We start from the raw sequence: 26,681 nt of genomic DNA on the forward strand, positions 1-26,681 counted from the left end.
ATGTTCTTGATTTGATTCCCAGCTTGAAGATTACTGGTGTATAGAAATGCTACTGATTTTTGTGCATTGATTTTTTTATCCTGAGACTTTGCTGAATTCATTTATTAGGTCTAAGAGTCTTTTGGCAGAATCTTTAGGGTTTCCCAGGTATAAATTACATTGTCAGTGAAGAGACATAATTTCCAACACTAGCATTTCCAACACTACGTTAAATATGAGTGATAAGAGTGGACATCCTTGTCTTGTTCCAGTTCTCAAAGGGAATGCTTCCAGTTTTTTGTCCATTCAGTATGATGTTGGCTGTGGGTTTGTCATAGATGGCTCTTATTATTTTGAGGTATGTTCCTTTAATGCCTAGTTTTTTTGAGAGTTTTTATCATGAAGGGATGTTGGATTTTATCAAATGCTTTTTCTGCATCTACCGAGATGATCATATGATTTTTGTTTTTAATTCTGTTTATGTGGTGAATCACATTTATTGATTTGCATATGTGGGACAATCCTTGCCTCCCAGGAATAAAACCCACTTGACTGTGGTGAATTAATTTTGATGTGCTGCTGGATTTGGTGTGCTAGTATTTTCTGAGGATTTTTTCATCTGTGTTCAGGTACAATGGTCTGTAGTTTTCTTTTTTGTGTTTTTGTCAAATTTTGGTATCAGTATCATACTAGTTTCATAGACTGAGCCAGGAAGTAGTCCCTCATCCTCAATTTTTTGGAGTACTTTCAGTAGGGCTGGTACCAGCTGTTCTTTCTATGTCTGGTAGAATTCAGCTGTGAACCCATTTGGTCCAGGGCTTTTTTTTTTTTTTTTTTTTTTTTTTTTTTTTTTTTTTTTCTGATTCAATTTCCTTACTCATTATTGATCTGTTCAGGATTTGTTTCTTCCTGGTTCAATCTTGGGAATTTGTGTTTCCAGGAATTTATCCATTTCCTCTAGACTTTCTAATTTGTGTACATAGAGATGTTCGTAATATTCTCTGAGCATCTTTTGTATTTCTGTGGGATCAATTGTGATGTCACTTTTGTAATTTTTGATTGTGCTTATTTGGATGTCTTTTTTCGTTAATCTAGCTAGTGGTTTATCCATCTTGTTATCTTTTCAAAAATGAACTTTTTGCTTCACAGATCCTTTGAATGGTTTTGGGGATCTCCATTTCATTCAGTTCTACTCTGATTGTAATTATTTCTTCTGTTAGCTTTGGGTTTAGTTTGTTATTATGCTGCTAGTACTTTTAGTTGCAAGGTTAGGTTGTTAATTTGAGCTATTTCTATCTTTTTGATATAGGCAGTTAGCACTATAAACTTTCCTCTTAACCCTGCTTTTGCCACATTCCAGAAGTTTTGGTATGTTGTGACTCTATTTTCATTTATTTCAAATACTTTTTTTTTTTTTTTTTTTTTGAGACAGAATAACGCACTGTTGCCCAGGCTGGAGTGCAGTGGTGCATTCTTGGCGCACTGCAATTCCACTTCCCAGGTTCAAGAGATTCTCCTGCCTCAGACTCCTGAGTAGCTGGGATTACAGGCACCTACCATCACGCCCAGCTAACTTTTTGTATTTTTAGTAGAGATAGGGTTTCACCATGTTGGCCAGGCGGGTCTCGAACTGCTGACCCTGTGATTCACCCACCTTGGTCTCCCAAAGGAGGACAGTGAGAATATCTTCCCACTGTGACTTCTCTTCAGCTGCATAATTGTTCTTAAACAGGTTATCTACAAAACCTGCAGTACAATCATACAGAGTATAGAAGTAGAACCTTGGCTCTTAGTGTTTTTGTTGTCTCATGCCTGAAAACCTGAAATACAAAACATCACCTTTGCTGACTAAGAAAGTTCAGTAGTGAGAATGCCAGAGGAACTCAAAATTCCTTATCCTTGAACTATAATCATAGGAGTGGAAGTATCGGAATCTTCAGGAAATTCAGGTCATGGAAAGCTAGTAGTGTTGGTATAAGTGTGTGTGTGTGTTGTGTGTACCTGTTCCCAGCATCAGGGGACAACAGTATTACTGGTATATTTCTTATGGATCTTGTAGAAAAAAAGAAAATCTTAATATGATTGTATAAGAGACCAAATGTTGTGGCTCATGCCTGTAATCCCAGCACTTTGGGAGGCCGAGGCAGGCGAATCACAAGGTGAGGAGTTCAAGACCAGCATGACCAACATGGTAAAACTCTATCTCTACTAAAAATATAAAAATTAGCCACGCGTGGTGGCTCACTCAGGAGGCTGAGGCAGGAGAATTGCTTGAACCCGGGAGGCAGACGTTGCAGTGAGTTGAGATCGTGCTACTACACTCTAGCCTGGGTGACACAGCAAGACTCCATCTCAAAAAACAAACAAATGAAAAAAGACCAAATTCTTCTTCATCAATTATTCTTTATGTCAAATTTTACAAGTACATTTTCTCCTGTGCATATCAATCTATATCAGCAATTGCTCTATGCTACATTTAATTATACTTCTTCAACATTCACAGTCTTCACAATTTGTTCTTTGCGTAGTATGTTATGTGCTCAAAGATTTAAGAGAACAGAAAAAACATTTTCTTGACCTCCCTAATGGGTAGGTTTATAGATTAAAGTATATTGATATCCTGCACTTTAGTTACTCATTGAACAGGTAGGCATGAAATTTAAAGAAAAAGTATGCATTTAACTATTATCTAAATAAAGTATGAATCATTACTTTGATTATTGATGGTATCACTCTTACAAAAGTGTTTTTTTACATAACCAATGGAAATAATGTAATCCTATATATGTAATTACATTATTAATAAAAATATATAAAAATAATACCTACTATCATAAATCAAAATCAAAATAAGCCTAAAATAGCCTATTTTTAGGCCAGGTGCAGTGGTCACACCTGTAATCCCAGCACTTTGGGAGGCTGAGGTGGGTGGATCACTTGAGGTCAGGAGTTCGAGACCAGCCTGGCCAACATAGTGAAACCCTATCTCTACTAAAAGTACAAAAATTAGCCAGGTGTGGTGGCGGATGCCTGTAATCCCAGCTACTCAGGAGGCTGAGGCAGGAGAATTGCTTGAACCCAGGAGAAAGAGGTTGTGGCAAGCCAAGACTGCACCACTGTACTCCAGCCTGGGCAACAGAGTAAGCCTCCATTTTGGAAAAAAAAATAAAAGCCTATTTTAAAAAAAACAAAGACCCCACTCCTCAAAAGTACTAGAGTATTTTAAAATCAGGTTTTTGGACTAGACGCAGTGGCTCACGCCTTTGATCCCAGCACTTTGGGAGGTCGAGGTGGGTGGATCACTTGAGGTCAGGAGTTCGTGACTAGCCTGGCCAACATGGTGAAACACCATCTCTACTAAAAATACAAAAAATTAGCTGGGTGTGGTGGTGTGCACCTGTAATCCCAGCTACTTGGGAGGCTAAGGTGGGATAATTGCTTTAACCCAGGAGGTGGAGGTTGCAGGGGGCCAAGATCATGCCATTGCATGCTAGCCTGGGCGACAGAACAAGACTCTGTCTCAAACAAACCCAAAAACAACCACAACAAAAAAACAGGTTTCTGGAAAGAAAAACATACATGGCTCAACTCGTACTCCTCTAAGTCAGTTGCCTGCAAAGAGAAAGTATTCTCACTCTTCCACTATGCCAGAATTCTTAGAGGAGCAGGACCCCATTTGGCACTGTCTATCATGGGATAGATAAGCCTATCTAATTCTGAGGTTCAGTATCAGGCATCGCCTGCTTACAGATGAAACCTTCATTCTCTATTTTGTCCTTTATCAGTGTAAAAGTAACATTTTGCTTCTCCATCTGGTAACTCTTTTGCTTTATAGGTTGGTTCAGGACTTGAATGGAGAAAAGCATTGCTATTTATTTGACCTCAAAGATCCCAATACTCTCGGAAGTATTTCAACTTTTTCTAGGATGGGAAGAAAAGAACAATGCCAACTAAATGTGACATGAAGTGACAAATGTGACATAATGCCTGTTTAATGGCATCCTTTGTTTTTCATGTTTTGAGACAGCGAAAACTAATAAAGTAGATGAATTTGGATGGGAATGTGGGTCTTTTACCTCTCAATCAGACAAATGGTCTATTTTCTTTTGTTACTATACAATACTATTTTGCCAAAGAGAGAAATGTTCTTTCCTAAGCCATGGAGTCTAAGTTTGGCAGTGCACCAGTTATAATTTGATATTAGATGTTAAAGCTGAGTGAATTTTAGTTTTTTGGCTCCTTCTGAGGAATGGAGAAGAACACAAACTTAGACTGATCAGACCGCCTACGTCCAAATCCTGGCTCTGTCATTTACTAGCTGCAAGACCTTGGATAACTTCATTAACCTGTTTATGCCCCAGTTTCTTTATATATTATATGGGACAATAATATCTTCTATTCCACAGAGTTGTTTTTAAGGATATACACACATGCTTTTAAGACTGCTTGGTACATAGTAAGATCAATATGGTAGCCACTACTGTTACTACCCCAAGACTTCATGGATTGCTTTTTTCTTCTGGACTCTATTGGCACATCACTCATTTTGTGATTAAACTATCTTGTATTAATCAATATTTGTTGCATATGTCTGTAAGTTCTCCAAAGAACCCAAACCCCTCACTGAATTATTCTATTCACAACCTAACTTCTTAGACTAATTAACTGTTTTCTCACCACTTCCAATCCATTTCAATCTGGTTTCCAGGACTGCCACTTCCCTAATACAGCTCTAAGGTTCACCATGTCTTCCATGTGATTAAATTCATCGAACATTTTCAATCCTCATCTTACTTGACCTCTCCAGCAGTAACTGACATTATTGTCCACACTGTCTGTTTCTAGGAAACTTTCTCTTCCTGACTTATTATTTCTTGCCAGTCTCCTATGCAACTTCATCTATTTTTACTCGGTCATTAAATACATGTTAGCATTCCTCAAGACTTGGACCTACCTACACATACTTCTTTTCATTCACTGTTCACTCCTGAGGATAACTCTTCTACTCCCACAGCTTCGATTACTACCTAGATTGAAATAACCCTCAAATTTACATCTCAGCTTAGATCTCTTCTCTGAGCTCCATACCAGCATCTATGATGGTTTCTTGGATATTCAATGGCAACTCAAAACTTAGTATGTCCCAAATCAACTCGTTATTTCCCCTTAATAAATGTGGTCCTTTTTGCTTGTTCTCTATTTAAGTGAACGCTATCACCATCGCTTCAGATGCATAGTCAGAAATCTAGGACTCACCCTTCATACCTCAATTCTCTCCTCTATCTAGTCCATCATCAACTACTGTCAATTTTGCCTCATAAATCTCTCTCAAATCTAACCACTTTTCTCCACATCTGCCACTACCATAATATGCAAAGTTTTTGCAACAGCTCATTTGAATCACTTTAATAACTTTCAAAACTCATTTACCCACATCCACTCTAGTTCTCCCTCCAATCTTTGCTCCACATGGCACCTGAGTAATTCTTTCCCATGTAAATCTGATCAGGTCATTCTTGCCCTTGTCTCCCTAGCCTCTTCCTTAACTTCCTTCCTCCCCAACTTCACCTTCTACCAAAAAACAAAGCAGAAAAACCTTCGTGGCTTATTATTACTGTAAGGACATAGACGACACTGAACATGGCTTAAAGGCTCTGCCTGGTCTTCACTAGCCTCAGCTCTCACCATGCTTCCTCTTGCTTTCTCTGCTCCAGCTGGCCCTCTTTGATACTTTTCTCCTTTTCACGCTCCTTCCTGCTACATGCTACTCTCTCTCTCTGCTTGGAATGCATTTCCTTCCCCCTCTTAATCCAGCTAATTTAACATCCTTCAGGTTTTGACTTATTTTTCTTATTTCCCTGATAAAGTCCAACTCTTGCTCTGGATGTCAAGGTACCTGTGCCTATCCTTCATAGATCTTATCACTGTTGCAATTTTAGACTTATTTTGAGTAATGTTTTTGATTGCCATCTCTAATAGATTGCAACATCTGTCAGCACAGATCATGACTGCTTTTGATCACCACTATATCCCAGGTGTCTAATTTAGTGCTTGATGCTTAATAAATGCTTAATAATTTTTTATTTAATGAATGAAGAGTAGTAGAAATCACATACCTCTGCCTCCCAAGACATGTCAGTTGTTCTTTGCTCTTCCCAAATACTAACTAGAGGGGAATAGGCTAAAATGCAGTCAGGAAGTGAGAGAATCAGGAAGGGAAAATCAAAGCAAAAGCTTAGAACTCTCAGTTTCTCTGCTTAGACTAGTTAAGTGTTAGAAAGTATACCTCCAAACCCAAAGCCGCTTTCTATGTAGTAGTAGAGGGTGAATGCAGTCTTATTCATCTGATATATCATGAAACATTTGATGTGTCTAGAATCCTACTCCTTCAGGGCAGGCTTCCTGCCAACTCTGGCAGTCATCTAAGTGAGCTATAACAGTACTGCTATAAAGGATCCAAAATCTTGCAAAAGTTCAGACACTTCTTTACACAGTCACTTCCTGTACTATACAAAGGTACAGAATGCTTCTTTTTTTGTACAGATAAATCCACTTTCTACTGCATAGTCACCATAGTCAACATGAGGGAGTCAAGCAAGAGTTTCAAGCTCCTAGATTATGACTCTTAGAAATACTGCTAGTTTCCCAGTGAAAATACAAAGAAAAGATTCAATGTCGTACTAAGTGAAGAGATGACAATTTAAGAAATGAATATTTTAGTTTTATTGGTATATTTGGACCTTTGGGACATTTCTTGCTTTTTTTTTTCAATTATTAAGGCTTATTTGAATAAGTCAACTGGGGAAATTCAGAATTGAAAAGCAATTGCCTTTTAAAAGAAAGATATAGCAGGTTAAATTTTCTCAATTTCTACATTTAGAACTGGTTAAAAGCAAAATCTTTGTTCAATAAACACAAATATTGTAACATTTATTTCAAATCTCTAATATGAACCATTAAGGCATCAAGAAAGAAATATTAATAAAGTGAAGAAAAAAGAGCAACCATTCCCATTTAATCAGTCTCAACCAGTTATTGAATTTCCTCATCTCACTTATTATAATCCATAATTATCTTAGTTTCATGTCAGGACTTTCCCACAACACTATAAACAACAGTAAAGCAAAGACCATCTCTGTTTTATGTTCCATGTCATCCTCAGTGAGCAGTCCAGTTCCTGACCTACTGCACTGAATCAGTGGCAACAGAATCACTAGCAATGCTGGTTAAAAATGCAGTTTCCTGAGACCCACTCTATTATCTACTGGCTCTTTTAGATGGAGATCTGGAATCTGCAACGGTAACACTTCTAGATGGCACTACTGCATACCAAAATCTGAGGACTTAAGTAAAATCTTCCATCTGTGGAAGAGCCATACACCTACACAAGTAACTAGAGTCACCAAAGTATTATTACTGCAAGGAATGGCTGAAATGTTAAAAATAGAAATATTAGACTAAAAGTTTGAAAGTTTAAAGTACAATAATAAAAAAATAAATAAATAAATAATAAAGAAAAGAAAGTTTGTATCTTTGCTATATAAGAATGAGCTGCATCTGAAATGAAAATGGCTAACACCAAAATCTAAAGTTGTTACAGAGCATTTTTAAAACTCTAAATTATACAAATATGATGTACAAGTCACTAGGAAGCAGGAACGTCAACTTGTGAAAGGAAAATAAATCTTGGGGCCCCAAAATCACTAAGCTAAGGGGAAAAGTGAAGCTGGGAACTGCTTAGGGCAAACCTGTCTCCCATTCTCTTCAAATCCCTCTGCTCACTGAGATAAATGCATATCTGATTGCTTCCTTTGGAGAAGCTCATCAGAAACTCAAAAGAATGCAACCATTTGTCTCTTATCTACCTATGACCTGCAAGCTCACTCCCAGCTTCGAGTTGTCCCTGCCTTTCCGGAACGAACCAATATTCATCTTACATATATGTTGATTGATGTGTGTCTCCCTAAAACGTATAAAACCAAACTGTGCTGTGACCACCTTGGGCACATATTATTGGGACCTCCTGAGGCTGTGTCACCAGCACGCACCCTCAACCTTGGCAAAATGAACTTTCTAAATTAACTGAGACCTATCTCAGATATTTGGGGTTCATAAACTTATTGACATTTTTATACTTAACACCAAGATTGTACCTTGAATATAGTATATACATTAACAGTTTAAATAAAATAATGAGTAAATATAATACGTAATCCACCTAACTGACAAAAATACAGATCAAAAAAGGTCAGTCCAAATGAAAAGTATAGGCTTAAGAAGATGTGTGTTCATCACTCACTGAACAAATACTGGGTACCTACTACGTGCTAGTAGGCATTGATATTAGTTTTCTAAAAATAGAATGCTGAGATAACAAAAGAGTTCCTACTTTCATGAAACACTGAAACCAATCTAATGATAAATAACAGGACGGTACTTTGGGAGCTTACATAGAAGAATTTTACCTAATCTGAAAACTGGATGAAGTGTCAGAGAAGGCTTATTCAAGTGATAATTTAGTTGAGATCTACAGATTGAATGAGCTAAGAGAGGGAAGGAAAATTGCAGGTAGGGAAAATAGTATCTTGGAAGACTCTGAGATAAGGGAAGCCTGGCACTTTCAAGGAAATGAAAAATGGCCCATGGGATGGAGCATAAAAGTGAAAAGGGCACTACAGTTAAAATGAATTAGAGAAATAAGTGATTTGTTTTATGTGACTACCAGAGCCTGCGCCAGAGGAAAAGGCAAGTAGGCAGGATAAAAAAGGAAACTTTATTAGGTAGCCAATGTATAGAAAGAGGAGGCGAGGTTCACCGGTCTCCGGCGGTGGAGGCCGAGGAAGTCGCTCTGGCGCTCTCGCCGAGGTTCCCAGGTCCGCGTCTGAGGAGGGGGCTGAGGAAGTTTGCGCTGCGTGCCTGCCGGGAGCGGCTTTTATGTCTTGGGCCTGGGAGTAGGAGGGCGGTAGGCAGGATGTGGGCAGGTCGAGGGCCCTGCGGTGGGCGCGGCCAGGTAGCCTTCGGTTTCCTCCGTGGGAGGTCATGCTGCGCCTGCACAGTTGACCTGTGTCTTCCCCCGGGCACGGAAAAGTTGGTGATGAAGAACCCGGAAGTACGTCATCTTAGTCACCTTTGTTCTTTGTTTCCCTCTCCCTCCGTCCAGACATTAAGTAGTGAGCAAACCATGCCCGCACATGGTTTTGATAAGGATTCTGGTTTGTGTTAAACACAATGGGAAAGTTTAAGAGTATTTTAAGCAAAGAAGTGATAGGGTTTGGTCTGCATTTTAAAATCATTTGGGCAGGCTGAAGTATTGAAAACAGATCAAACTGCAAAAACTAGAGTAGATTCAGATATTATTATAAAGTGACTGCATTCCTCTAGGTCAAGCTTGTCCAACCTGCAGCCTATGGGCTGCATGCGGCCCAGGATGGCTTTGAATGAGGTCCAACACAAATTCATAAACTTTCTTAAAACATTATGAGATTTTCTTGTGATTTTTTTTTTTTTTTTAGCTCATCAGCTATGGTTGGTGTTACTGTATTTTACGTGTGGCCCAAGACGATTCTTCTGCCAATGTGGCCCAGTGAAGCCAAAAGATAAAACACCCTGGTCTACGTGGTGGTAACAGTGGAAAGTAGATAAATATGAGATATTTTAGGAAGTTAAAAAAAAAATAGAACTTTTTATATCCCTTTTTTCTTCTCACACTTTGTCAACCTAACTTAATTCGTATTTTTCTGTTTTTTTTTCAAGTTGTGACTTAACTAGTCTGTTCCCTATTAAATTGGTTCAACTTACATCAACTAAACAGTAATTTAAATAGCTAGAAAACTTTATTGACACCAGAAGAGTTGGGAGAAAAATAAGTAAAGCAAATAGTTACTAAATATTTACTTAACTGTAGTTATTCCTTCCATTTTACCATGGCATGCTTAAATTTCTTGCTGGCGTTTAAGGCTCTGAGCTGGAAGAACATTGTCATACATAGGATATTTTTCCAAATATTCAGTTGTAGGGCAAAACACCCCCGAATTTTCATAGATCCTTGTGATTCCATGTGGACAATGATGTCACCTGTGTGAAAAATCAATGGAAAGATTAACCTCAAAAAACATTTTGTGTTGTAATTGCATTTTAATCAGAGACCTCCAATAAACTCACAGTTTCTAAATTCTAGAGCTTTACTGAAAAACCAAAAACTGGCTGGGTGCAGTGGCTCACGCCTGTAATCCCAGTACTTTGGGAGGCTGAGGCGGGCAGATCACAAAATCAGGAGATCGAGATCATCCTGAATAACAGGGTGAAACCCCGTCTCTACTAAAAATACAAAAAAAATTAGCCGGGCTTGGTGGCGGGTGCCTCTAGTCCCAGCTACTCCGGAGGCTGAGGCAGGGGAATGGTGTGAACCTGGGAGGCGGAGCTTGCAGTGAGCCAAGATCGTGCCACTGCACTGCAGCCTGGGCGACCCAGCAAGACTCTGTCTCAAAAAAAACAAAAACAAAAAAACCCCAAAAACTGTTTCCTCTGTAATGGTATTTACAAAAACAATCTATAAATAATGGTCTATCCCTACATGGTGGAAGCACAGCAATTAAGTGTCTCATAACAATTTAGTGTCTTGTTACACTATAGAAGCTGAAAAACTAATAGGGAATTTCCTATGCAGAAAGGTTCCACATACAAATTAGGTTTCACCTGCTACATGTATTCACATGATACTTTGACTCAGAACAGAGCTACATAAGGAGAGTCAAGGCACAACATTTATTTTGCTTGCATGAACGTAATAGAGGCAACAAGAAATTGGAGTTAGAAGTTGTTAGGTGGCATCTTGATTTACGAGCTGGTTTCCTAACTTGGCAGCTTCTTGACCATGGAAGAGATGAGTGATTCTAGAGTCTCCAGCTCTGTTGCAATTTTCTGATTATGGCAGAGGCAGTGGCCTCTTGTCAGTCTTGTTTTGTGGTAAAATTTTTGGAAGTTTTTCCTGGAAGCTTATTTTGAAAATGATTTCTTAAGTTCTTCCAAGTGAACTATATATATATATATATATACACTCTTTAATAAGTTCCTTTTTGCCTAAACTAACGAAAGGAGGTTATGCTATCCATAACTAAGAACCTTGACCAATATATCATATAAGCTAATAGTATACAGTTATTTAAGAGAATGAGGGTGACCTTTATGCATAGTCACTGGAAGATGGTGAGATTGTAAATAGTAAAAAACTGGATTGTAGAATAGTATGCTCAGAATATTCTCTTTTTTGTTTAAAAAAAATAAAATCGATACAGGCCAGGCGCAGTGGCTCATGCCTGTAATCCCAGCACTTTGGGAGGCCGAGGCGGGTGGATCACGAGGTCAGGAGATCTACTAAAAATACAAAAATTAACTGGGTGTGGTGGCATGAGCCTGTAATCCCAGCTACTCGAGAGGCTGAGGCAGAAGAATTGCTTGAATCCGGGAAGCGGAGATTGCAGTGAGCTGAGATTACGCCACTGCACTGTAGCCTGGCGACAGAGTGACACTCTGTCTCAAAAAAAAAAAAAAAAAAAAAAAATCAATGCACATGTAAAACAAATCTTTTTTTTTTTTTTTTTTTTTTTTTTGAGACGGAGTCTCGCTCTGTCGCCCAGGCTGGAGTGCAGTGGCCGGATCTCAGCTCACTGTAAGCTCCGCCTCCCGGGTTTACGCCATTCTCCTGCCTCAGCCTCCCAAGTAGCTGGGACTACAGGCGCCCGCCAACTCGCCCGGCTAGTTTTTTGTATTTTTTAGTAGAGACGGGGTTTCGCTGTGTTAGCTAGGTTGGTCTCGATCTCCTGACCTCGCGATCCACCCGTCTCGGCCTCCCAAAGTGCTGGGATTACAGGCTTGAGCCACCGCGCCCCGCCTACAAATCTTAAAGAACATTTGTTATCTGTGGAAGATAGAATTATGAAGGTTTTTTATAATATTATAGATATTTTACAATATTATGGATTTTTATGACACCTCTTGTGTATTTATTGCATTATCAAAAAATAAAAATAAAACCCTTAAAAAACAAAACAACCACAACCAAAAACAAAGAAAAAGTAAAATCACACCATTCCAAGGGTAGCCCTCAACATAATGAAGACTGAATTTCCTAACAGTTGAATGAGAAAGGAACTTGCGTTGAATGTAAATTAGGAAAAAAGTAAAAATTTTCTCCTGCACACCAGTCTGCAGATTCATACACCCAAAGGTAATTTGTTGATATTTTAATCTACTTCTAATTACGAACTGTGTTTATTATGAGACTATCAAATAAACTGCTTTCCATCAACATGCAGGTGTTTTCTTTGAAGGGGATTGCAAACACGAAGGGACTGACACGTTCATATTTACTTAGCAAATAATGATCTAATCCCTGGGTCAACAGTGAAGTTGAGGAAGGAGAAGACTGTTTCTAGGTGATGGAAGTTTCTTAGGCAGGACTCAGTTGTATTCTAGGTTTCAGGGTGGGGACTACTGTACTGCCTTTTCAGTCAGGCGGATCCCAAAGAACTGCTGCCTGGACGGGAATGGAAATATGGTCTGGCTGGGAGGACAGAAAGCAGATGAAAGAAAGTGTGATAGGGGTTGCAGACTCAGGGCCTTGAGCACTGTTCTTTCTCATCTTTGTGGTGGGGGATGACGGGGTGGAAATGCATTCTCCCATTCGGATCACATCCCACTACTCACCAGTCTTATATCCCGTCGCTGCTTCACATATATTATTTACCCGGCCTGGGTGGCATTTTAGTTTGCATCCTTGATTGGGAGTCTCAGGGGCTACGAAGAAACGTTTTACCCCCAGGTAGCCGACGGCTGCGGAGCGAGTATTCGTGGAGCGGGATAAGTGGGGATGTCGCTGCGTCCTCGTCCCTTGATCTGCGGGGGACGGCCATTCTCAGGGTTCCAGAGGAGCCGGCTCCGTGTACCTAGGCCCTAGGTCGGCTCCCAAGCGCCCCGGCCCGCCACTACACCAGCCATTTCTTACCCGCAGATACAAATCTGACACAGACACCAGCTCCTCATGCTCTTGGCTCCCATGCCTTCCTCCACCGCGCCTCAGCACTTGCGGCTTCTTCACTCCCACAGCGCCCGCCGTAGTCAAGGCAACAGAGATATGCCTGGTGACAGACCCGGCGCCGGCTTCCGGTGGCGCCAGAGACGCGCGGGTGAAAGGTCGAGCGTCAGCCGGCCCCGCCCCCTGGCGCGCGGGCGTGCCGGACTCGCAGAGATCTTTGCGTTTCGGAAGCTCTTGGTGTGGCTGCGACCCCAGAGGAGAAGCTGGGCTTGTGGGGCTGCTGCCGCCGGTGAGTGCGAGCTCGCGCTGGGGACTGGCATCTTCCTTGGCCAGCCTTTGGGCGGTGCTTGGAGGACCCAGCTCGCTGCGGCTCTGAGGCGGGAACGCGGGCTGGGGCCGAGCCCTGGCTGGGAGCGGTGGTCCCCGGAGTGTCGCTTCCAGTCTGGGGCCGGGGCGGTGGCCTGTCTGTGTGGACCAGCGATTCTCAAAGAGAACGAATCCGGGACCCTGCCGAAATGAAGGGCATGTAGTGTAGAGGTTTTTCCTTTTTATTTAGAAAGGAATGAAAGACCGGCAGTGCACCTGCTTGGATAATAAGCACGTGACCCAAAATTTTGTTCGGGCTCCGTGGGCAGGAATAAAGCTGGGTATTCCACCTTGCGCGAGGACTAGCGAGAATGTCAGAATGAGGGACTTGGGGGAAGACTGAAGAGAGAAAGGGAGCATCTTCTTCAGCATCTTCTCTCCCTCCTGCATGCAACCCTTCCTGTACGTGGTCATTGGCCTGGAGAAGTTTAGCCGAGTACTCCTCCACCGGCAGGGTTACTGGTGTCACTCTGCACCCAGCCGCCTCGAGCTGCGTGATTCATCGCAGCCTTCGGATCCGGAAGGATGAGCAAACTCCTTAAGTATAATTGTGCTAGGATATTGACTTTAGTGCACGAACGGGACTTAGGCCTAGGTGGTGTGTCTCATCAATAAACATTCACTGGGTTCTTAGTTTAAGGGGTTTGAGAAGCCTTGCCACCTCCTAGCATTTATTATTTTTTTCTTTTGCCCCGACCTTTAATCTCTGGGCTAATACTTACTTAATTTTTAGTCACAGGAAATAAGTAAACCATGGTGCTCAACAGTTTGGATAAGATGATTCATCTCCAGAAAAACACTGCCAACATCAGGAATATTTGTGTTTTGGCTCACGTTGACCATGGTAAGAATCCTTTTTAAGTGCTTGTTTTGATAAATAAGGGAGGTGTGTCTCTGTATGTCTCAGTGGAGTGAAGCTGTGGGCAGCTGAGAGTGGTGTTTGCTAAGAAGCAAGTCTTCTTTCCTTTAAAAGTTTTCTGTGATGTTAGGGAAGCCTGCCTTGCTATAAAGCGTTTGAATTGAACACAGTTACCTAGTGAGTAGCATTCTTCTTTATAGTATGTCATGTTGTTTTTTAAACCAGAACTTGAATTTTTTGTTTTTGAAATGGCTTTAAGTTGCTTGACAACTTTTCAGATGAGGGTGATTAGATCCACAGGGTTGCAGATAAGATTACAGCAATATAGAGTGCTAGCATCTGTGTCCTTCCAGATGATATTCTGTTCAAAAGTCTAACAAATCTCTTTTGTCTTTTGTCACCTAGCATAAGTAAATTGAAAATCTTTACTAAACCAATTCTTCTGACCAGATTTTAAATCTATAGGTATGATCCATGACCCCTTTTAAGAAAGACATGGATTTGAATTGATGTCCCTATTTTATTTAACAGGAAAAACTACTCTGACTGACTGTCTTGTATCTAGCAATGGAATCATCGCCAGCTGCCTAGCAGGCAAGGTATGTTCTTATTTTATAAATACTTGTCGCATTTCACTATTAGCTGTCAACAATGTAATGAACCATTTCCTGTGTTCTTTAGCGATCCAAAAGGGTATAGAACATTGTTCTTGCTTCTAAAAGCTGCCAATCCATTTTGCAAGATTAAATTGCTGACGAGTTACTTGTATATTGCTTTGTATTGCTTTATGTTAATATTTTATAAGTGCAAAAGTGAGTTTTTGCAACAAGCAAATGATACACAATTTTGGAAGCTTTACCAGAGTCTTTTTTTCTTGAGGTACCATGAGGGAATCTCTCTTCTTTGCAAATTAAAGTATAAAAGTAAAACACTATTTTTCACTAACTAAAATGAATCACAGATGTTATTGAAGGATTATAGTTCCACACAATCATATAGGGAGAATTCTTACTACCACACAAGAGAAAAAAAGATTTTCATTATAAGAGAGTAAACAGAAGCGAATCTCTCTCCCTCACCAAACCAGCCTTGGTTTTCAAAATGGAAGCAAGAAGTTGGACACTGAGAGATGGATGTAATAGCGTACAATAGTATGAATGTAAGTTCTAGCTAATTGCAGAAAATTGATTTTCTTCCTCTAAATATGCCTATGCTCATATGCCTGGAATATTTATTTTCTGTTCTGAAATATTTATTGATAACATTCTAGCAATATCTTTAAAACATCATAATCTTTACCATCTGTTTTTAGTTTTTTATGATACTTAAGAAAAAAACAAACAAGAGAACAATCAATGCTGTCCACATTATCTGGCAGCTCCATTATTGCCGTTAGATGTTTCCTCAGCTTACTTTTTATGTCTAGCCCTAAAATCTATTTAGAAAGTTTATTCTCTTCTGAACAGGTTTAAGTCCAAGAAGTGCCTGCATGCACTTGCGCACTGTTTGTATACACAGCGCCAACCCCATTTTAATATAGTCAGCTGTTCTGGTTCTTCTTTGAGGACAAAAGTCTTGAGTTGCTTTTGCTAGTTCTTTTTCCTGGTACTTGGGAATGCTCCCTGTGGTGTCTTGTGGTACCAACGAATTGGAAACCACTTTCAGAAAGTCGGGACATCATCCTGGGCCTCAGCTTTTTCAATCTACATATCACCACTCTACTCCCATGGTTTTGATACTACCTGTATGCTGGTGACTCCCAAACTTGAATCTCTATTTCAGACCTCCTTTCAAACACCAAACCACATATTTATCTGCCTACTAGATATCTTTATTTGGATGTCCCTCAGATAAATGAAAACCTAGCATGCCCCAATTGATTATCTCACTCAGACTCACATTCCCCAGAAATAACATATCAACAAAGTTTCTATTATGAATTTGGCATCTCAGGCTAACATTCTGTTTAATTGACTTTCTCTCCCTCATTTCCATCTCTCCTTTTCAAGTAGTTTTCAAATACTGTTGATATTACCTTCCAAATATTAATGTTTTCCTTCTTGAAGCAAACATGGAATGAATGGCAAACTGATAAAATTGTCAAAAATAAGAAAAAGAAAAAAGAAGAAATCACAATGTAAAATAAACATGTATAAGGTCTGTAGTGCTATTCTCTTTCATTCTTGGTATTTGTAATTGGTTTCGTCTCTCTTTTGCTTTATTAACTTTATTATCTTTTAATAGAACCAATTTTTGGTTTCACTTTTTTCTCTATTGTTTTTCTGTTTTCAAATTTATGGATTCCTGCTGTTATCCTCATTTATTTCCTTTTACTTTGCTTTGGATTTAATTTGCTCTTATTTTTCTAGTTTCATACAATGAAGGTTTAGACTGATGATTTAAGACTTTCTTTTCTAATATGAACCTTAAATGCTATAAATTTTCCTCAAAGCATTACTTTAGATGCATCTTTCAGATTTTGATGTATTATATTTTCATTTTCGTTAAATTCAAAATATGTTCTAATTTCTTTTGTTACTTTTGCTTAAAACCACTAGTTATTTAGGAATTTGCTGTTTAACTTCCAAATATTTGGGTATTTTCCACCTTTTTTTCTATTATTGATGTCTAATTTAATTCTGTTATGATCAAAAACACACATTGCATGATTTCAATTCTTTTATATTTGTTAAGGTTTGTTTTATGACTCTGAATATAGTTTATCTGGATGAAGCTTTCGTGTGCACTTGAAAAGAATGTGTATTCTGTTACTGTTGGCAGAAGTGCTTGACAAATGTCAGTTTGGACAACATCGTTGATAGTTTTGTTCAGGTTTTCATATCCTTATTCATTTCCCGTCTATGTTCTATAGATTACTTAAAGAGAATGTTGAAGTCTCCAACTACAAATGCATATTTTTTATTTCTTATGTTAGTACTATAAGTTTTTGCTTTGTATATTTGAAGCTTAGGATATTGTTTGGGAAGTGGAAGGTGGATATGTAGTGGTTTCTCTGTTGTCCTGGTCCAGTTTCAGTCTTAGGCAGGCCCTGTGCCCCTGGGTCTCAGAAGCAGGGCTCTGGCAGAGCACCTGCCCCTTCACTTGATGTAGTAGGTCTCTAATTGTTGGTCCCAAGACAGTTTCCTGTTCTTTCTTCATGTTCAAGGTTTAGTTTTATTTTGCTTCTTGTTGTTGTTTTTCCTTTATCTTTCATCAAGTTGCAATACATCTTCACCTATTCACTAGGGTTGTCAGAGTGATGCCTCTCCTGCAGTGGATTAATGCTTTTGTTCTGTAGGTTAGAGGTATTCAAATGCAGCTTCCTGCTTTTTTTTTCTTTTGCAACAACAACCATTCTTTTCTGCATGCCTGCACTATAAAGGAAACTTTCTGTGGTCTCCAGCCTTTCTCCCAATCTTTCTGATGATCACACAGTGAACATCCATAGGAAAGTGTCTATGAGTCGTTTTGGAATCCCCCTTTAGTGTCTGAAGTTTTCAGAGCTTCTATACTCTCACAGTAGCTCATACTCAAGTCTTTAGCAATTAGTTAAAGATATAATGAATTATTTTATACACTTGTGTAACAGCTAGTCTCATTCCATGCCCTGCTTTGGGTGAAACAGTGCTTGCCTCCTCTCTCAACTGGGTGGAAGTTGTTTTTCCCTAAATGTCAGGCTAATTGGTTAACCTGTGATCTCAACTTTCTAAAGGATTCATACACATTTATGATTTTGTAGATTATCTGGCTTATTCTTATTGTTATGTAGGGAACATAGTATTTCTGGCATTCTGCATCATACACAGAATCTGAAAATTCTGGATTTCTTTATGGTGAGGTTTAAAATTACACCTTGAATTCTACAAATTCAAATTCCTTTACAGATACAGGGCTATTTTGACTTTTTATTTCTTCTTGGGTTACTTTTGGTAAATTGTATTTTTCAAAAAAAAGTTATTCATTTTAAGTAAGTTGTTAATTATTGGCATATTTTTAAAAATAATATATATTCAATGTGTGAAAAATCAATCTTTGAGTTTTAATCACAATATTTTGTTCATTTACACTTAGTGTAATGATCTAGCTGGGCTTAAGTTCACTGTATTGCTATTTGCTTTTGATTTTTCCCTTCTTTGTTCCCATACCCCTTATTTCCTGCCTTATTTTGCATTAATAAATGGCATTTGTATTATTCCACTTTACTATTAGAATTTTGACTTTCTATATTTTAAAAATAAAAATGAATTTTTGGACCTATTATGAGATTTTTCTGGCTCAAATTGAAATGGATATTTTTACCAATACTAGCATGGAAGAACCTGTAAGCGATTTAATTCTGTTTAAATCCTCTTGCCTTTTGTACTACTGTTCTAACATATTTTACTTTTATACTTGTGTAAAAGCATAATATAGTAATTTTGACTTTATGTTGTCAATATTCTTTTATACTTACACACCTATTTGCTCTTTCTATGTATTTCATCCCTTCCTGCATTTCATGCTTCTATCTGGAAGAAGTTTTCTTTTAACTGAAGAATTTCCTTTAATGCTTTTTGTAGTAGGTATCTCAGCTTTTTCTTTTTTTGTCTGAAAACATTTTTACTTTGCTTTAATTTTTCAAAGCTATTTTTACTAGATATACAGTTCTCAGATTTGCTGGCTTTAAAATTCTAGATCCTTCTCGCACCTTTAGCACTTTAAAGTGTCATTTCATTGTCATTTAACTTCCATAGTTTCTGTTGAAAAGTCACGTGTCATTCTGTTTAAAAGTCAGATATAACTTTTTCTTTTTGTAGATAATGTACAGTTTTTCTCTTGCTACTCTTAATACTTTATCTTTATTTGGTTTTCAGAAGTTTGACAATAGTTGTTTAGGGTGGTTTCCTATGTGTTTATTTTGGAGTTTGCTGAGCTTCTTGAATCTGTGGGCTGATTCTTTCAATTTTGGAAAAGTCTTGACCATTATCTCTTCAAATATCTCCTGATTCTTCATAGGCCTCATAACATTTTACTATATGCTGAATGTTGTGTGTAAGAGAATCATAAAAACTAGAATCTATGTTATTTTCAACAGGAGACAATTTACTCTTTCCTATGTTAGAACACGGGGGAGAACACTTCATTCTTGCCAAAATCTGAGCTAGATCAGTGCTCAGTGGTACCTTTAGTTAGACATAGTCTTATTCTAGTTTCAAATGTCTCAAGAACAAGACTCGAGGTGTGTTTGTAGTAAGGCCCTCATTCTGGTGGAACTCTCTCCTAAGCATTTACTCCCAAATAAGACTGTGGGATATTCCTGTGGGATTTTTCTGGCTCAGTCTTCTAGCACACCATACCCTCTCCCCTTCAAACACTCAGTGAATGTCTTACATTGAAAAGCAGCTATGTATCTGGGGCTCTTCTAGATTTGCTAGTCCTAGCAGCCCACATTCAAGTGTTCCACTGCTTTCTCTTTCCCCTACTAGAGTTTCTCTGTTTATGCCAAGCTCAATCCTCAGCATAGGCCTAGACTTGACAAGTGTTCCCAGAGAAGTAAATGGCTGGCCATATCAATTCACTGAGGAAGGGCTCCTATCTCTCTGAAATTTTAGTGTTTTGCTTCTACAACTGTCTGGTGCCCTTAAAAGAAGATTTTTAAAAATCTATACTTATGTCAAGGCCCTCAGTCTGGCAATCAAGGGTCTTCCCAAACTGATCTCAATTTACCTTTATAGAATTACACCCCAGTCTCTCATCCCTGAAAACTTCTGATCCTCACCGTGTCTACTGAATAATGTTTCATTTTTCTGGTTCTATGCTTTTTTTTACTCATTTCATTCCAGTTTTTAGAATATCCCTCCTCTTTTTACATATCAATGCTTACTAGTCTCTGATGCATTCTTAGCCTGGCCTGAAGTGATAACTTACCAAGTTTAAATTCTTGAAGCGCTGTTTGTTCCACTAATTTTCTTCTGAATAGTGTCTTCCCCTGATGATGTCTCATATTGGTGTCTAGTATACCAATTTCGTTTTTCATGCTATTGCTTTTTAAATTCTCAATTATAAAGTTTCCTTTTATATAGTCAATTTTATTTTTAAATAAACATTGTATATATTTAAAATGTACATGATTTTTAACATGTGTATACACGCACAGTAAAATGATTACTTTAGTAAAGTGAAAAACATATCCATCTCCTCACAGTAACCTTTGTGTGTGTGTGTGCATGTGTGTGTGTGTGTGTATGCATGTGTGTGTGTCTGTGTGTGGTGAGCACCTGAAATCTATTCTCAGGAAATTTCCAGTATACAGTACAGTATTATCAACTATAGTCATGATGCTGTACATTAGATCTCTAGATTTATTCATCCTATACAAATTCAACTTTATACCTCTTGCCCGATATTTCCCCATTTCCTCCACTTCTCTGCCCCGGTAACCATCATTCTACCCTCTGCTTCTATGTATTCAACTCTTTTAGATTTATACATTATTATGTATATTATTACATAATATATAATGGAATATATGTGTAGTGTATATATATATATTCATACATATATTTACACATCATAATTTATCCATTCATTGATTGATGCACATTTAGGTTGTTTCTTATCTAGGTTATTGTGAATAATGCTGCAGTAAATAAGAGTGGAGATATTTCTTCAAGATACTGATTTCCTTTCCTTTGAGTATACACTAGAGAAGTTGCTGGATCACATGAAAGTTCGATGTTTAATTTTTTGAGAAAACTTCGTGTTGTTTTCCATATGGCTGTACCAATTTACATTCAAACCAACAGGGTACAAGGATTCCTTTTTTTCTACATCCTCACCAACACTTGCTATCTTTTATCTTTCCTATAATAGACATCCTAACAGGTGTGAGATGATATCTCATTGTGGTTTTGATTTGCATTTATCTGGTGATTGGTGATGTTGAGTATCTTTTCATATATGTATTGAACATTTGTATGTCTTCTTTGGAAAAATGTTTATTCAGGTGCTTTGGTCATTTTTTAATGCACCTTTTTTTTGCTATTAAGTTTCTTATTATTTTAAATATTAACCCCTTATGTGATACATGGTTTGCTCATATTTTCTACCAATTCATAGGTTCCAATTTTGTGTTGATTGTTTCCTTGCTGTACAGAAACTTTGTAGTTTAGTTGAACCCATTTGTCTATTTTTACTTTTGTTACCTGTGTTTTGGGAGTCATATACAAAACACCAATGGCAAGGTCAAAGTCAAGGAAATTTTCCATGTTTTCTTCTAGGAATTTTATGGTTTCAGGTCTTGTGTTTAAGACTTCAATTCACTTTGAATTGATTTTTATTTATAGAATAAGACTTCAGTTTCGTTCCTTCATATGTGGATACTTAGTTTTCCCAATACCATTTATTTCATTTATTTGAATTTCAGATTCAGGGATTATATGTGAAGGTTTGTTACTTGGGTATATTACGTGATGCTGAGGTTTAGGCTTCTAATGATTCCGTCATCCGATTGGTGAACACAGTACCCAACAGGTAGTTGTTCATCCTTTGCATGCTCCCCTCCCTCTCTTCTTTTGGTATCTCCAGTGTTTATTGTTTCCGTCTTTGTGTCCATGTATACCTAATGTTTAGCTCCCACTTACAAGTGTGAACATGCACTATTTGGTTTTCTGTTTCTGTGTTAAATTGCTTAGAATAATGACCTCCAGTTGTATACTTGTTCTCAAAAATAACATGATTTCATTTTTTATGGCTGCACAGTATTCCATGGTATATATACATTGCATTTTCTTTATATGATTCACCATTGATGGGCATCTGTGTTGATTCCATGCCTTTGCTATTGTGAAAAGTGCTACGATGAACATACAAGTGCAGACAGAAGGATTTATTTTCCTTTGGTTATGTAGTCAGTGATGGGATTGCTTGTTTGAATGGTAATTCTACTTTTAGTTCTTTAGTTTAGTTTAGTGTAGGTTGAAGTCAGAAGATGTAATGCCTCTGGCTTTATTCTTTTGGTTTACGATTGCCTTGGCTATTCAGGCTCTTTTTGGGTTCCATATAAATTTTAGAATAGTTTTTCTCTAATTCTGCAAAAAAAAAAAAGATATTGGTAATTTGTAGATTGCTTTGTGTAGTATGACATTTTAATGATATTGAATCTTCCTATCCATGATCATAGAATGCTTTTCCATTTGTGTAGTCTGTATCTGCTTCTCAGTCACCAAAAGCACCTGCTAAAATTATATATAGACTGATTAGGGGACTTCCAACCTAAGATTGCCCTGGAAACTTAATTCTTATCTTGGCTCATCTCTTCAAAACAAATGCCTCTTTTGTTGGTGATCTCAGATACACTGTTCAGAAGTACTCAAAGTATTCCTTTTTTCTGCTCACATTTGAGAGTGACCCTAGCATTTTAATGAATTAAGCAAGCCACCCCTGCATTTCCAAACCCTTTCCAGAAGTTCAACCTTACTTACTTTGATCTGATGACATGGGCTTTTAAAAAAATTACTATTTTTTTAGAGGTGGGGTCTCACTGTGTTGCCCAGGCTGGAGTATAATGGCTCTTCACAGGCACAATTCGGGTGCACTATTGCCATGAACTCCAGGACTCAAGCCATCTTCCTGCCACAGCCTCCTGAGTACCTGGGACTATAGGTGCAAGCCACCATGCCCAGCTGACATTGACTTTATATACTTAATATTTCCTCAGTAACCGTTTATGTCTTATTTGGCACCTGCGAAACCCTCTTCACTGATTACACCTGTTTAAAGGTGTAATTTACTCCAAGTCACCTGCCTTTATCCATGGAGTATTCAAGTTTCTTTCAGAATGAGAATTTGGAGGGTGATTATAGAAATATAAAACCAGGCCGGGCATGGTGACTCATGCCTTGTAATCCCAGCACTTTGGGAGGCCAAGGTGGGTGGATCATAAGGTCAGGAGTTCGAGACTAGCCTGGCCAACACAATGAAACCCCGTCTCTATTAAAAATACAAAAATTAGCCGGGCATAGTGGCACATGCCTGTAATCCCAGCTACTCAGGAGGCTGAGGCAGGAGAATCTCTTGAACCCGGGAGGTGGAAGTTGCAGTGAGCCGAGATTACGCCACCACCCTCCAGCCTGGGAGACAGAGTGAGACTCTGTCAAAAAAAGAAAAGAAGAAGAAGAAGAAGGAGAAGGAGGAAGGAGGAAGAAGGAGGAAGGAGAAAGGAGGAAGGAAGAAAGAGAAAGAGGAAGAGGAAAGAAGAAAGAAGAAGAAATACAAAACCAACTATCTATAGTAGACAGTTTATCCCCCAGAAAGCTTTTTAGGCTGAAAATGTTTCTATAGATTTCAGATTTCCTTCTGATAGCTAAAATTTGTTTCTGTATAACAACAGAGTAGTGCCCTATAAGCCAGTTCAGTGCACATTAAATGGCTGTACTTAGAATTATGAATCTGAGGCTTGTGCAGTGAGGCTGTAGCTCTCTGGAGTCAGTTGGCCAAGTGGGATTTCTGAGGACTGAGCAAATACACGCACAGCAGGATTTTGTCCTAAGTTTTCTTAGGGATCTTATCCAAAAACACCATTACTTGAATTTCCCAGCTTCGTTTTACAGGGAGACTTCCTTGCTATGTGTACTCCCACCTCTGTACATCACATCATTTTCTCAGAGGAAGTACAGTGTAAAATAATAACCAGCATTTGTAGGGCACTTCTTGTGGGCCTTCTTGGGCAAATAGACATTCTCATGGAATGATCTAAAATTGTTAAGTTCTTGCACTTGCTCTCAAGTCATTTATAATCTAATTGCTGGTCTTCCTGGTATGAACAAAGATGTTTGCTTGTTAATAAATTCCTACCACATACCCAGACTTGTGGTTTGTTTCTATCTAACTAGGGAAAGCACTAAAGAGTTTTCTAATAAGGAAGAATGATCTGAGTGTCTACCTGCTTTGGAAAAGATGTCTGCTGTGGATAGGAAATGATTTTGTATCCAAAAGTCCTAGTACTAATTTGGAGTGTTGTAAAGGTCAGGGCAGCAAATGCTAGAGAATGGGATTAATAAAAGGTGATAGTGTTCTGCATGCCTTTGAATAATTAATTTTTACTCCATTTTGACTACATTGCAACAAAGTAGGTTAAGTGCTGTACTTTAAGGAAGTCCGTGTACAAGTGTGTGCCTTACAATGCTCAAGTGGTTGCTCACTAACCAATGGAAATAAATGACTGTTGTTTCCACAAAATTGCTTCACAGATTCTAAATGCTGTCTCTGGGACACTGGATTCTGTGCCCTTCAAGATAAATTCCATAATCAAGGGCCTAGCCCTGAATAGATTGGAGCCCCAAAATCTCACTGAAGCAAACAGATAACAGGCCAGTGAAGAATCGGAGACAAACACTCCTGGAATAGGAATCCACTGCTCACCTTTATTTTAAATTGATATATAGAAATTAATATTAGTACGAAATGCACACATTTTAAGTGTTAAGTTTGATGTTTTGACAGTTGTATACGTCTGTGTAGTAACTACCAATAGAAGACATAAAACATTAAAATTCACCCAGAAAGTTCTCAAGTACCTTTAAATCACCCCTGAGCACCTCCCCACTCCAGTGATCACTTCCTGATTTTTATCACTAAAGATTTGCTTTACCTGCTTTTGGATTACATATAAATGGCATAATATTATAATGTACTCTTTTGCATCTGGCTTCTTTCACTGATAATGCTTTAAAGACATCCATATTGTATGTACCAGGACATTGCTCTTTATTGCTGAGTAGTATTTCATTCTGTAAATATACCACAATTTGTTTATTCATTTTCCTAGTGAAGGACTTCTAGGTTGTTTCCAGTTTGGGGCAGTTATGAATAAGGATGCTATCGATGTTCTTACACAGACTTTTGTTTTTGTTTTTTGTGGATATACGTTTTCATCTCTCTTGGATAAATAACAGTAGAAAATTACTGGGTCATATGGTAAGTCCATGTTTATTAGAAACTGCCCTCTTGTTCTCCAAAGTGGTTTCACCATTTTGTACTCCCATCAGTGATGTATGAGAGTTGCAGTTGCTTTACATGTCTGTCAACATTTACATTGTCAGTGTTTTTTATATTAGCCATTTTAGCACATATGTAATAACTGATTTTAATTTACATTTCCCTGATGATTAATGATGTTGAGCACTTTTTCGTATGCTTATTTTTCGCTTGTATATCTTTCATGGAGTGTCTTTCATGTCTTTTCTCATTTTAAAGTTGGAAGTCTTTTTATTGTAGGTATTATTTGTATTCTGGGTATAAATCCTTTGATGGATAGATATGCTATGATTTTTTTAAAGACTCTGTATTCACTTATTGGGATCTTTTTATGAACAAATTTTTTTGATAAAATCGACTTTATCAGTTTTTTATTTTGTGGGTTTATGACCTCTAAGTCACAAAGAACATATTTTCTTCTATATGTTTTATGGTTTGGGATTTTATATTTAGGTCTGTGATCTATCTCAAATCAATTTTTGTGAACAGAATGAGGTTTAGTTTTTTTCAGCATGGATATACAGTTGTTTCTAGTAAGTCTTTAAACTAGTAAATCCTTCCCTTTTGTTCTTTTTCAAGATTGCTTTGGTTATTCTCGATTCTTTGTCATAAAAGTTTTAGAATTAGCTCATCTTGTTTTTCAAACTTAGCTGTGCTGGGTGAGCTGTGTTCATGACACTGCATTCCAGCTTGTGTGACAGCAAGACCCTGTCTAAAAAAAACAAAAACAAAAAATAAACTGCTAGAATCTTGATATGGGGTTTTGTTGAGTCTATATGTCCATTTAGAATGAAAATTTTAATAGTATTGAGTCAGCTAATCCATGAACATACTATGTCTTGTCATTTATTTAGGTATTAATTTTTTTCTCAGCAATGTTTTGTAGCTTCCCTTGCATAAGACTTGCATATCTTACATTAGACTTTTTCTTAAGCATTTGATTTTTTAAATATTTTTAATTTTCTTTCTTTTTGTTTTGAGATGGAGTTTTATTTTTGTTGGGGTAGGCTGGAAAGCAGTGGCATGATCTCGGTTCACTGCAACCTCTGCCTCCCAGGTTCAAGCGATTCTTCTGCCTCAGCCTCTTGAGTAGCTGGGATTACAGGAATGCAGCACCATGCCCGGCAAATTTTTGTAGTTTTAGTAGAGACAAGGCTTCATCATGTTGGTCAGGCTGGTCTTGATCTTCTGACCTCGTGATCTGCCCATCTTGGCCCCCCAAAGTGCTGGGATTACAGGCATCAGCCACTGTGCCCAGCTAATTTTCATTTTTAAGTTGTTTGTTGCTAGCATCTAGAAATACAATCGATTTTTTGTTTGTTTAGAGTTGAGTCTTGCTATGTTGCCCAGGTTGGTCTCAAACTCCTGAGCTCAAGGGATTCTCCTGCCTCAGCCACCCAAGTAGCTGGGACTTTAGTCATGTGCCAG

At 38.2% G+C, this 26,681-nt stretch overlaps 2 protein-coding genes and 1 pseudogene across 6 annotated transcripts in view; 2 read left to right on the forward strand and 1 right to left on the reverse strand.

The window, feature by feature from the left end:
* Positions 1 to 26,681, forward strand: part of LOC104679086 (golgin subfamily A member 6C-like) — a 1,122,834-nt gene that overhangs the window by 69,992 nt on the left and 1,026,161 nt on the right.
* Positions 9,795 to 13,104, reverse strand: LOC104668937 (annotated as a pseudogene).
* Positions 13,188 to 26,681, forward strand: part of LOC115897416 (elongation factor-like GTPase 1) — a 41,081-nt gene continuing 27,587 nt past the window's right edge. For 4 of the 5 annotated variants that reach the window (XR_004057202.1, XR_004057201.1, XM_030929844.1 and 1 more), the window contains exons 1-3: positions 13,188 to 13,301; positions 14,112 to 14,222; positions 14,769 to 14,836. Coding sequence is in view for 3 of the 5 variants with exons in the window: in XM_030929844.1 (XP_030785704.1) it covers positions 14,132 to 14,222; positions 14,769 to 14,836 (159 nt within the window). In the remaining 2 variants the exon portion in view is untranslated. Of the gene's footprint in view, positions 13,302 to 14,111; positions 14,223 to 14,768; positions 14,837 to 24,466; positions 25,534 to 26,681 lie in introns of those variants that run through there. The other variant, XM_030929843.1, reaches the window with a different exon arrangement.

Source organism: Rhinopithecus roxellana, chromosome 5, assembly GCF_007565055.1.
Source record: "Rhinopithecus roxellana isolate Shanxi Qingling chromosome 5, ASM756505v1, whole genome shotgun sequence".
NCBI classification, from domain to species: Eukaryota; Metazoa; Chordata; class Mammalia; order Primates; family Cercopithecidae; genus Rhinopithecus; species Rhinopithecus roxellana.